This window comes from Suricata suricatta, chromosome 5 (genome assembly GCF_006229205.1).
Source record: "Suricata suricatta isolate VVHF042 chromosome 5, meerkat_22Aug2017_6uvM2_HiC, whole genome shotgun sequence".
NCBI classification, from domain to species: Eukaryota; Metazoa; Chordata; class Mammalia; order Carnivora; family Herpestidae; genus Suricata; species Suricata suricatta.
In genome coordinates, this window is record NC_043704.1 from 58049644 (window position 1) to 58063318 (window position 13675).

Below are 13675 nucleotides of genomic sequence, written 5' to 3' on the forward strand. Positions count from 1 at the left end.
TTGCTTTCTCTTTCAAACTCACAGCCCCATTTCAAAGGTATGATTTGTGGGGGAGGTTACTGGTTAAAGGTTAGATCCAGTCCTTGGTTGACATTAGTCTATTGTTTTTACTAAGTATAGAAACACAGGGGCTCCTGGGTGGCTCAACTGATTAAGCGTAGGACTCTCAGTTTCCACTCAGGTCATGATCACAGTTTTGTGAGTTTGAGCTCCCCATCAGGCTCTGTGCTATTAGTGCAGCCTGCTTGAGATTCTCTCTCTCTCTCTCTCTCTCTCTCTCTCTCTCTCTGCCCCTCCACTGCCCATGCTGGCGCTCTCTCTCTCTCAAAATAAATAAATTAAATTAAAATTAAAAAAGAAACACAGCATCTGTATGTGAATCTATAGTTGTAAAAATACAATGTGGTCAGAAATATATTTAGGGCGCCTGGGTGGCTCAGTCAGTTAAGTGTCCGACTTCTGCTTAGGTCATGATCTCGCGGTTCGTGAGTTCGAGCCCCATGTCCGCCTCTGTGCTGACAGTCTCCATCTCTCTCTGCTCGTTCCCTGCTCACACTCTGTCTCTCTTTCTTAAGTAAACATTAAAAAAATAAAAAATACATATTTGTAGGAGTCTACAAAAGAATCACAGTATACTATTTAGTTCCATACCATCTTTTTTTAAGTGTTAAAATCAATTGCAAAACACAGCCTTTCAAGTGGTACTTTTTTCTCCATTGCATGTGAAGAGACATTTTAAATAAATTTCCATGTTTTAAAACTGGGCAGAAGATAATCTAAAAGATTTCTTTTATTCTATGTTAATCCTAGAAATATTAATAGTTTTTAAACTGTATTCCTGCAAAAGTCAACATTATTCAGTTATTAGTGAGCCAGCACTAGCTTTAATTTTGGCAAAATTAAACTCTCTCTCCCGTCTGTCTGTCTATTGCTCTTTCTCTGCTTCTTTATTTTAGCTTGCCATTAAAAAATATTCAGAGATTACTAGCTATAATTATTCAATTGAGTTTTTAAATTCTATTTATTAAAGTGAAACATTAGGTAGAAATTTTATACTTATCTTACTTAAAAGATTTTTTTTTGTATGTATGTACAATAAAATACCATGCAGCCTTTTTAAAAGAAGGAAGTTTGCCTTTGTTTCATAACATGCATATATATCTACAATATATTATGAAGTAAAACAAAAGGGACAGGTTAGAGTGCATGTGGTAAAAATAGTAAAAATCCATTTTCTTCCTGTATACATATTTATGTAAAAGTCCAGAAAGGTAATAGGACAAAATATAAGTACTGGTTGTCTGTGAGTGGTTAGGATTCCAGCTGATTTTTATTTTCTTTGTTAAGTTAACCTTTTAAAATGTTTTCTGGTAATGAGCAGATATTAATGTTGTCATTGGAAAAAATGTATTACATTAGAATCAGTCTTTAATGGGTGGAGTTGAGCATGGGGGAGATGACAGTAATAAAATAGATTGCTATATGCTGAAAGTATCATGAAATTCTTTCTCTCCCATGAGATGGCAATTCTTAAAACTCAGAAAATCCAAGTGAAAACCGAAAGGGGGACCTTGATTCTCATGAGGTCAAGGCCTGTACCTGTACCCTAATGGGCTATCCCTCACTTTGTGTCCAAAGTGCAGTGACCCCTTGCCCACTGCTTCAAGGGTAAGGTGGTTTTTCCAGCAGGGACATTTAGTTAATCAATTATACTTTCACATCGTTTTACAGCCCTTACATCTATTGTAGCTTTTCTTTTCTCCTCATTATGATACATGAAACTTTAGAGCTGATTTTGACTCCATATTCACTGGGAAACCAAGCCTTACCTCCTCTTTCTTTGTAATGTCCACCACCTCCCTGCCCCCCACCCCATCACACTCTGCCATAACCCATCAGCAGGCTCTTGCCCTCCACTGCTTAGGGAAATAAAAGACCACTAACAGCTCTTCCTCCTCCCTTTCCCCTACCTTACTATTATTCACAAGCCTACCTGATTCATCTTTCTAAAATGTTATTTTATATATGTCACACTTCTGTCAAAAAACCTGTAACTCTCTCTAACAGGAAGAACAAAATCTAGAGCTCAGAATTCAAAGCCTTCCATCAACTAATCTCACCCCTTGGACAGCTTTGTCTGACCTCAAGCCCCTCAATAGAGCCTCTGTTCCATGATCACAACTGACTCATAGTTGGCCTTGAACTTTATCAATTCCAACTGTTGGCTCTACTGTCTCTTCTGCTTGGAATGACTTACCTTTTGGTTTCCACCAGACTTACCTCTACAATATGAAGTCAACTTTAGATTTCCACACTTAAAATGTTCCTGGCTTACTCAGTCCTTACACCTTTTCCTTTCCTAAAATCCTGGGCCACTTACTTGTTCAGTTCTGTGCCTTGTGTTTCTTGTCTCCTTGGTGGTGTGTGTGCATGTTCCTCTCTAGCAAAATAGTAAGTACCTTAAGAACAAGAGCTATGTTTTATCAATTGTATTTTAAAATCACTTAAAACTATGCCTCTTCAGTAATCCCTTAAGAGTTGGCACTCAATGAATATTTCTCAATTATTTGAAACATTAAACAGCATGTTTTCTAAGCCGTTTGGGAGAGAAACATGTGCAATGAAAGAACAGTCCATGTTTTAAGTTTTATATATAATAATTAAGAATAAAATCCAAGACAAATCATGTTTGAATTAACCTCGATCCAAACCACTAAAGTAAGTGGACCCTTTGCTCAACTTCCTATTTCTGAAAATGTCCTTTTCTCATTGAGGGTGTTTAGATGGCGCATGTAAAACGTTTGCTCAAAACACACAATTACGGCTTGCTTCTAGCAGAAATAATACGTGCCCCTGTTTCTCTTTGTAAATAATTGAATTTGCCTCTGAAGTTCAAGAAGTTCAAGTTTTCTTTGTGTGTGTGGAACTGACTGCTTCTGTTTTCTCTTTATATGCAGTAGACTATCGTCCAAGGCAGGAGAAACGCTGTGCAATTGGGATTTGGTGAGCAGGGAGGATAATAGAGATTTTCATGACTTCCACTGAGGAGTTATTTTTAAGTGTAGAGAATGCCTATCCCCATGTTGAAAGGGCCTTTAGAAAATATTACCGGGATTGAGAAGCCGCGGGGGCAATACCCGTCACCTGGGAGAGCAATGTCTGTGTGCGGGGCGCTGCTGCCACCTGCTGGGAGCACACTGTCATGGAGGGGCTGCTGCTCGCGTCTCGCAGCTCTAGCACACCAGGTGCGTTCAATTAACATTCTGTGGGCATCTGAAATTTTTCTTCTCCTGGAGCCTGGGTGAATCCCAAAGGAAAATTAGTCAAATCTGATGACTCTGGGCCACAGAGGTGTCTAGGGATAAAACCCGTGAACCAGTCTCCGAATAACACCCAGGAGGCAGGTTTTCCCAGCAGCCTCTGAAACGGGGGCCTTGGGCAGCCCAACCCCAATGAGAGGCAAGGATTCCATCTGTCGCTCTGGAAAATAAGTGATGTTTTCCCCTTTTCTGAGTTTTAGGGATTTTTCTTTTCTGAAAAGGTGTTCTAGTTTAAAGCCATAGGAGACAGGAGGCCGCTAAATGCTTCTTAGCATCATCTATATTGCTCCCAAGTCCTTGCATAGGGACAGATCAGTATATACAAGGTAGATCGGTACATCAAGATGTCGTGACACACGATGGCAATATGATGATGACAACCTGGCGGGAATTCCCTCCATGTGACCTCAAAAGAGTAACCACCTCAGAAACACAGCTCAGCCTTCTTGTTTGTCATCAGGCTTGCTGGCTGATGCCTTTATTGTGTTTGTGAAATTAGGCTCACAGAACATTTCACCAAGTGTTCATATGGTTATCTGTAAACACATATATTTATTCATTTTTATTCTTTGCTCATCAACTTGAGGCTGTAGTCCTTAGCCTAATGTTTGTTTTCTGAAGTCTAGAAGGTGAAGACAGCCTATTTTATCTCAAGCTGGAAAACTAATATCTGGCATCAGATCTGGAAGGAAGTCATCATATACGAGGACCCGTTCCTGAACCCTAGTCTCAGTCTTCTGGAAGTGGAGGTGACTGGGCAGATAGCACAGGCCTGGTCGCTGGCTGAGCTAGGAGACTCTTTGGTTTTGGATTCAGATTGTTTCGGCTTTGCTCTCTGGTTTGTGGCTGAGGCACAGGCAAGTTCTTCTGCTCTTTGCAAAAACAGCCCTCCAGCCAGTAGAGTGGGACATTTCTCTGCCTGACCTCCAGCCTCGCCCAGATGAGGGTGGAAAAGGAGCCCTCCCTCCCCCGCCCCCCAGGAAATGTAGGTTTTCCTGCAATATGGGTGACAATAAAATTCAGTTTGATGTCCGATGTTACCCTCTGTTACTTTCCCGATTTTATTAAAATTAACTGTGTTAATTCTCTGTTCTCTCACCCTGGGGCAATTCTGGAAAGAAAACATATTTTAAAACTGAACAGAAAATGGTTATGAGAGACACTAAGCGCACATTCATTAAATGACTCTGTGCTCTTGAAGAGAAATGTATAAAAAGCACATTACGAGTCTCTCTGCGTGACTTCCTTTGTTTGGATTTTAGAAACAGCTTGACTGACACAGAGATCCTGAAGGAGAGAATCTTTGGATCCTGAGAAGTCTTTTAGTGAAGGTGATACGCAAAATTTTAGAGAACAATTTCGACATTGTTCTGGTGAAGGTTATACTTAGCTCTGAACCGCATTACTTTCCTGTCTACGTTTCATTTCCTGGGGTCTTGCCAAGTGATAAATAGACCCAGGCGTGCGGCAAGTTTGGGGTTTTTCTGCACAAGTAGGGTAGCCGGAGTTTGCTTGAAGGCATCAATTGACTTCTGTGATCCTGGAGATGCGGGTGTGAGGCCTTCAGGAGACGATGGAGAAAAAATGGACATATTGTGCTGTCTGTTCCATCATCCAGATATACTTTGTCGGGGGTAAGGTTTCCAGTTGTCCTTTCTTGTCAAATAGGCTGCTCTAGGGGTGAGTGGGGCCTCTGTTCATTTAGAATTCGGGTGACTGCTGCTGACATTGATCACCGAAGGCAGACCGTTGCTAAGGTTTTGGGTTACATATTTAAGTGGCAGCTTTCGCAGAGATGTTAAGCATCCAGAAATGATTACTAACGAACCCTGAAAACGAGAAGGGAATGAGTGGTTTGTGCCACTGCTCTGAGACATTCTCACCCATTTCCTTCCGAAGAGGCTCTCTGGAGTAACTTGGAAATTGTGCTTCTCAGAAATGAAATGCTCTCCAAGCGGTAGTCAGAACAGCTCTGGAACACTACAAAAATCACAAAGCCTTCGGTGCTCGGAGATCTCGCTCATCTTTTTGTCTCTCTCAAGAATCCTGTTCCTTTTGAATGTAACAAGCATTACTTCTCAAAATACTAATGTCTTTGGGAGCTGAACATATGTTGAATTTTAGTGAGGCATGTGTAGGTATAGACCCAGAAGACAAAGAAGGGTTTTTATGTATGACAGGGGGGAACCTGTGCCCTTCAGGGCCTATTTAAAAATAGGAGGAAAGATTAGTTCTGCATTCCATAGCACGAGGGGTAGTATAGTGAGCTTGAGTGTCTTAAGAATTAACTATGCTTTACAGACATAGCAACGAAGATCCTAAGGAGAATTTCTAAATCAAAGGAGACTTCGGAACACAGTGCTGTGGCTAGGATCAGAGGCATATTATCAGGCAAAGAGAGCTTACAGGGAATGACATTACACTGTACTAACCTCTGCCTACCCAAACTTTTGAATCCATGAAAAGTGCAATAATTCCCATTTGTCACGTCCCTTAGAGAGCCTTATTTCTTCTCTGTTGCTTGTCATCTTTTTATCTTTTTCCTTTGTGAGCTTCTGTGGGACTTGTCATACTAGTATATCATTCCTGTAACAGTGTTCCATTAACGCTAAAACTGAGGCCTCCACCATTAAGGCGTGTCAAAGGCTCAATGTTTAACATATTTTAAGTGCCTTGTACCATGTGGTCAGAGAGCTGATGGGAGAGAATCTTCTTTTTTGTCTAGTATTTCAAAGTGTTGATTGTTGGTGATGCTGGCCATAGTTTATTTAGTGGAAAGCCTGAGGTATTTTCTCTCCTTCTTTTCTCAGGAGCCCTAACTTCATGAAAATGAAGGTCCTTTTGATCTTCATGTACTGAATGTCAAATTTCTTAGCCTTCTCAACCAATCTGGGGGAGGCAATTTGAAGGTTATGAAGGTTACAGAAAGAGCTCCGACTCTAGGCAACCAAATTCAGGTTTTTTTGCTGAGGTGTGACTTTAAGCAAATCACTTAATCACCTTGTGCCTCTGTTTCGCCTTCGATAGAGTGTTAACGACATTATTCTGTGGTGTGTGAGAAGGCTTAAATAGCCTATTTAAAAGCCTCTTGAGAGCATATAATTTTTAAAACAGCTACACACATATCAGTTATGTTTTTAGTTTTCAAAAATATTATTTGTGTTATATGCAGCTGTTGATTCATAAACAAAAAAAAAAAGAAAGAAAGAAAAAACCCATTATAGTCATTGTAAAGAAAGCTGTCATAATAAGTTTGCTGGTGGGCTTCAATTTCTAAATAGGCTTAATTTTATTCACAGGTAGTCAGAGAACTTTAATTATTCTTTGGACAGACCAACAGACAAAGAGATGAATATTTTTACCAGAGAAAAAATTCCTCAGTTGTTCACCTTACCGAAGTGACCAGGTTTTTAAATAAGAGTCATTCCACATGAATCATGTAAACTGATGGCTCGTGTTCCCTTTCCAGGAGTATGGGGGAAAGCATTCAATGAAGAAGACATCTTTGCTTTCCCTGGCTCTGACGTCAACTTGACCTGCCAGACGTGGAAGAAAAATTTGTTGGTGCAGATGCAATGGTCCAAGGTCACAGACAAGTTGGACCTGATTGCCCTTTATCATCCCCAACATGGCTTTCACTGTGCCAATAACAGTCCCTGTGAGTTACTGGTGACTTTCACAGAAACTCCCAGAAATGTGTTAAAATGGACCCTGCACTTATGGAACGTGTCCTCTTCATTCACTGGGAAGTATGAGTGTACCTTTACTCTGTTTCCAGAGGGTGTTCAGACTAAAATCTACAACCTACTCATTCTGACAAATGGTGAGCATAACTGGTGGAGGGAAAGAATCCCATGCTTTCACCCAGCTCTCATTCACTCACAGGTATGGATTATGAGCCCGCCACGTGGTAAACACAGTGCTAAGTACACAGAACTTGAGCAGAATGAGGTATCACTTGGAAAGGAAGACAGGAACTAACCAAATAATTCCACAAATAAAAGTACAATTGCAACAGTGATAAGTGATAAGGGCTACAGGGGTCCTGTGAAAGAGCATGCAACAGCGGCCAGGGAAGCTGACCCTAAGTAAGCAGCGCTGGGGCTGAGGTCAGAGGAAGGAGCAAACATGAACACCATGTTGGAGGTGGAGATTGGTGAGTGATCCAAACACAGGGAATGAACAACTTGTATAAGGGACTCGTTAGTGTTTAAGGAAATGAGAAAATGCCAGCAGGGTTGCAGTGCAGAGGTTAAGAGATGAGGTGGGAGGTAGATCATGTCAGATCTTGTCGGCAAGGATTCAGAGTTTTGATTTTTATCTGAGAGCCATAGGAAGACACTGAAGTATTCACAGTGAAAGGATGGTGTGACATTTATAGCCTGGCTCTATTTGGGTCATAAAAAGATTACGGTGGCTTCAGTATGAGAATGGGGTGAAGGTGTGCAAGAAGGGAAAGGTGGGAGCGAACTAGGAGACAGTCCTTGTGGCCCGGAGGAGATAGAGTGGTAGTTTGGGTAGATATAGAAAGAAATGACAAATTGTATACTTTGGGCATAAAATGGGGGTGACTGGCTAATAGAATGGATATAGAACAATGGTAGTCTGAGTGAAAGAGAGAGAGAAATTTAGGTGACATCTGGAGTGATGCCAGTCACTGAAGAGGAGAGGAACAGAGCAGGTTTGCACACTTTTGTGTGCAAGTGGCTCTGGGTAGATGGTATGTTTAATGTAGGGCAGGTAAAGTTACCAAGGAGCTGCTACTCGTGTAGCATTCATACACACTGGCTTTAGGGGCTGTGCTTGGAGGCAGGAATCCTAGGTTTAAGTTCTAGCTCCTTTCTGGCCAGAAATAGGTTTCACCTGGGGTCTGCCATGTCCATTCTCTGAGCCCATCTGGAAAATGATGATAATAATGGCTACATCTAAATTAGTTGGTCCTACAGTAAATGATTTCCATTTTTACTAATGGAAAAGAATGAAAATGAAAGCCAACAAGTGGAAAATGCACTGGAAATGAAGCGTTTTTAACTCATGGGAAAAGTGGCATGGTAATATAAGGAAAAAACAACAAAAAATAACTCCTGAAGGTTGTGGAAGTGCCCATAACAGGCAAAAGGGATCGATTTATTACCTCCTTTGCTTCCTCCCATTCCTTATCAAGAGAGAAAACCGTGGTGTTAGTTCACCTGTAGATCTGCGGCTCCTCCGCCACTACTTTACAATGCCCTGATCCCAGCGCTGTTTTCCAGGAGAAAACAAATAGTTGAGTTCAATTTGGGATAAGGTGATGACTTTTACTGGGGGAAGGGTGGGCTGGAGTTGATTGAAGAGAAAGAAGGAAGCCTGTGTAGAGCAGTGTCTGCCTGCCCATTCTTTGGAGTCGGGTAGCCTGGATTTGAATGTTGCCCTGTCATTTATCATATGTATCATCTCTGTCAAGTTATTTCAAGTCTCTAAGCTATTGTTCTCTTACCTGAACATGAATAGTTATAGTACTTCCTTCACGGGTACCGTTATTTTGATGATTAAATGGGACAATCTGTGTAAAAGCACTTAGCATAGTTCCTGCCAGACTCTTAAGAGTTTGGTAAAGGGTAGTTTTCATTAAGAAGAGTAATAATGATAATGAGTGAACTCTATCTGTCAGTTCCTATTTAAAATGAGTCTAACTCCCTCCCTTTTTATATTTGTCTAATTTGAAACCCAACAGAACATTGAACGTACATTAGCACAAGTACACATTGACCTTGGGTTTAGATTAAGATTCTGTACCTTTTGCCTTAATCTGTAAACTGTACTAATGCATCTCTGAGGGTCTAATGTCCACTCGATTGAGGATTGGCTCCATGGATTGATGTGCCCTATAGGAAATAAGAGATAGGGGGACATGCCATGAGGGCAGCACTGGAGAAGAGATAGTATGTTATCCTTTAGGAAAGTATGTTTCTTAAAATAAAGGGCAATTCAACGAAACTAAGTTTGCAGCTACTAAAAACTGCAAATCTCAGAGAGGCAGAAGCCATGTGTCTATGCTTTGTGGTTGGAAATTTCCCAAATGGTCACTGTGCTGTTGGTCAACTGGACCAGGTGGAAAACAAAATGGCCTCAATGTTAGAGAAATAGTTCTGGTATTGTGTATCGAGTACAAAGGGAACAGCAGACAAAAGAGAAAAACAGAGCTGGAAAAAGCATCCTTCACTACAGAGTGACCAAAAATGTAAGTCTGGCAGAGCGCGAAGCGGCAGACACTTAACTCAGATGAGGCGGTTGCCATTCAAAAGCCCTGTTAAGTCCTCACCCAATGACACATCTTTTTCCCCTTTATTGCTTTGATCTTCACTCATTTCTTCTCTCATTTATGCCATTTCCCTCGTACATCCCTGTGAGATGTTTGCAACCAGTTGGATAAGCAAAGCATATATGATGTGTAAATACTTACAAAGGTTGTGAGCAAAGGTGAATTGAAGTGATGTACAAGAATCTAAATATGAAAATCTGAGGGACCACAGGCAGTGGGACCTCTTGTTTCCTTTCTGTTGTCTTGTGAGCCATTCTGCATCCTGTCTGTTCACAAAATAGTACGTGCCTAAATTCTGTCCCCATGCTCCTGGGGGGCCTGAGAAGGGGTTCTGTTCTCTTTTCACAACATTTTGTTCCTTAGTGTGGGTTAGTGCTCTGAGCCTGTGGACAAAGATAGAAATGTAGTAAAGAGTTTGGCATTTGCTACTTTCTCACTTTCACTTGACAAAGTTTTCTCCTATGTGAGCTTTCAAGTTATTCCAAGAAATGCCATTTTCTGACTTCAGCTCTGAGTTGTAGTAATCCAGATTTCCTCGTTTGAATACCACTGGACCCACAGGGTCTGAGATTGTATGGTTTTGATGTGTATTAAAATGCGAAGTTACTGGGCTCTGTTATCAAAGTGCAACATGAATTTAATTTTTTAGATCACTACAGAAGCCTTTGAGGGCTGTTAATGTTGTGATTGAAAACAGGAGGAGAAGAAGTAGTGGTGTTAGAAGGAGGAGGAGAAGTGACAAAAGAAATATGTAGAATCTAGTAAGAGAAGTATTCTATTCTGTTATCAGTAATAAAATATAATATCTTGATAATCTCAGTCTAACTACCCTGTCCAGAGGCATAATTTGTTCTTTGACTTTTCTTTCCAGTTTTACTGAGATATAATTGACATATGACATTATAACAGTTTTAGGTGTATGATGTGATAGTTTGATTTGATATACGTGTATACTGTGAAACGATCATCACCATGAGTTTAGTTAATATCCATCACCTCACACAGTTGCATGTTTTTCTCGTGATGAGGACTTTTAAGATTTACTCTCTTAGCAGCTTTCAAACATATGGTGCAGTATTATTAACTGTAGTTGCCATGCTGTATGTTATAGCCCCAGAATTTATTTATCTTATTAACTGGAAGTTTGTACCTTTTGACCACCTTCACCTCTTTCACTCCACACCCCGCCTTTAGCAACCACCAATCTGTCCTCTGTATCTGTAAGTTCATTTTGTTTTGTTTTTGAAGATTCCACCTATAAATGAAAGCATACAGTATTTGTCTTTGTTCACGTAACATAATGCCCTCAAGTCCATCTATGTTGTCACTGATACCAGAATTTCCTTCATTTTTGAAGGAATGAATCAACAATATTTCCTTGTACATTAAAATATTTTCTTTATCCATTCAACCATCAGTACACACTTGGGCTGTCTCTATGTGTTAGCTATTGTAAATAGCGATGCAATGAACATGAGGATGTGTATATCTTTTTTAAGGTAATGATTTCATTTCCTTTAGAAATATACCCAAAAGTGGAAATGCTGGATCATAAGGTAGTTCTATTTTTATTTTTCTGAGGAGCCTCCATACTGTTTTCCCGAGTGGCTGCACCAATTTACATTTCTACATCAATATACAAGTGCCCCCTTTTCTGCGTATCTTTTCTAATATTTGCTATCTTTTTGATAATAGCCATTTTAAGAGGTGTGAGATGATATCTTATTGTGGTTTTGACTTTCATTTCCCTGAGGCTTGGTGATGTTGGACAATTTTTCCCTGCTTATGGGACACTTGTATATCTTATTGGGAAATATGTCTATTCAATTTCTCTGGCCATTTTTAACTTGGATTATTTGTTTTGTTGTTGTTGTTAAGTTGTATGAGTTCTTTTTATATTTTAGATATTAACCCCTTATCAGATACCATGATTTATAAATACTTCCTCCCATTCCATACATTATCTTTTTATTTTACTGATATTTTTCTTTGCTGTTAAGAAGCTTTTTAGTTTGATGCAGTCCCATTGTTTACTTTTGCTTTCCTTACCTTTGCTTTTGATGTCACACCTAAAAAATCATTGCCAAGGCCAAAAAACCATTGCCCCTAATGTCTTCTTCTAGGAGTGTTATGGTTTTGTGTCTTATGTTCAGATAATCATTCTATTTAATTTGATCTTTATGTGTGGTTTAAGACAGGAGTCCGATTTCATTCCTCTGCCTGCAGCTATACAGCTTCCCCAATATTACTTACTAAACAGATTATCCTTTCCCCATTGTGGATTCTTGGATCTTTTCATAATAATATTATTATAAATTAATTGATCAGATATGCGGGTTTATTTTTAGGGTCTCTGTTCATTGATCTATGTGTTTTAAAGATTTTTTTAAAGTTTATTTATTTATCTTGAAAGAGGAAGCACAAGTGGGGAAGGGGCAGGGAGAGAGGAAGAGAGAATCCCTAAAAGGCTCCATGCTGTGAGCACAAAGCCTGACTGTAGGGCTCAGACACACTGTGAGATCAATACCTGTGCTGAAACCAAGAGTTGGATGCTTAACTGACTGAGCCACCCAGGCACCCCTATGTGTCTGTTTTTATAGCATAGTTTGTTCTTGAACTTGAATGCTGGCTCTTCTTAAATTCTTGTATTCAGTCTTTATCCAACAAATATTTTTGTGCACTTATGACACTAGACACCAGGAATACAACGCAGACACGACTGTCATCAGGAATTATGAAGTTCAATGAAAGAAACAAAAAATAACCAAATAAGGCAGAAAATGTCAAATTGCAACAGTGAGAAGTGTTCTTGCAGTTAGCAAATAGTGTTTTGAGAGGATATAACGGGAAAATCCAGATGTGTTTCCTGGGGAAGTAATGCTTGAGCAGTGGTTAACTAGGTAAATGTGGGGAACACAGCTTTACAAAAAATGGGATATACAAAGGCTCTGTGGTAGTAAGGAGATAGTGCAACTCTGGGGGGTTTTAAAAGGTATTATGCCTTGAGCACAGGGAGTGAAAGGGAAGCAGTTGAAGATGAGGCTAGAGAGACTGAAAGGTCTAGTCAGGTTTTATGTTTATCCTCAGAGCTGTGAAACTAATTGGTAAATGGTTGTTTTGATTTTTTTAATTTTTCATTTCAAGTAGATCTTTGTGGCAAAAGTATAAGAAATTAATTGAAAAAGGATAGAGCAGATAATGTAGATCAATTAAAAGGGCAGAAATCTAAGTGAGAGATGCTAGTAACATTGAGTAGAGTGACAGTGAGATACATGGGGAGAAATGTTAGAAGTATATTTAGGAGGGGAACCTGGACGGCTCAGTCGCTTAAGTGTCCAATTCTTTTTTTTAAATTTTATTTATTTATTTATTTATTTTTATAATAGTTTATTGTCAAATTAGTTTCCATATAATACCCAGTGCTTCTCCCCACAAAGTGCCCCCCACCATGACCATCACCCCCTCCCCCCATCCCCCTCCCCTTTCAGTCCATGGTTCGTCTCCGGTATTCAGTAGTCTCCCTTGATCTGTGTCCCTCACTCTTCCCCACTCTCTTTCCCCCTTCCTCTCCCCATGGTCCCCTGCCAGGTCTCTCCTGTTAGACCTATGAATGCAAACATATGGTATCTGTCCTTCTGTGCCTGACTTATTTCACTTAGCACGACACCTTCAAGGTCCATCCACTTTCCTACAAATGGCCATATGTCATTCTTTCTCATTGCCATGTAGTACTCCATTGTGTATATATACCACATCTTCTTGATCCATTCATCAGGTGATGGACATTTAGGCTCTTTCCATGATTTGGCTATTGTTGACAGTGCTACTATGAACATTGGGGTACATGTGCTCCTATGCATCAGCACTCCTGTATCCCTTGGGTAAATCCCTAGCAGTGCTATTGCTGGGTCATAGGGGAGTTCTATCGATAGTTTTTTGAGGAGTCTCCACACTGTTTTCCAGAGCGGCTGCACCAGTTTACATTGCCTCCAACAGTGTAGGAGGGTGCCCGTCTCTCCACACCCTCGCCAGCATCTATAGTCTTTTGATTTGT

At 40.2% G+C, this 13675-nt stretch overlaps 1 protein-coding gene across 6 annotated transcripts in view; it reads left to right on the forward strand.

The window, feature by feature from the left end:
* Nucleotides 1–4822: 4822 nt before the first annotated feature.
* CD96 (CD96 molecule) overlaps nucleotides 4823–13675 on the forward strand; it is a 98008-nt gene continuing 89155 nt past the window's right edge. For all 6 annotated transcript variants that reach the window (XM_029939264.1, XM_029939266.1, XM_029939268.1 and 3 more), the window contains exons 1-2: nucleotides 4823–4954; nucleotides 6790–7143. In XM_029939264.1, coding sequence (XP_029795124.1) covers nucleotides 4894–4954; nucleotides 6790–7143 — 415 coding nt within the window. In that variant the 5' untranslated portion in view covers nucleotides 4823–4893. The remainder of the gene's footprint in view (nucleotides 4955–6789; nucleotides 7144–13675) is intronic.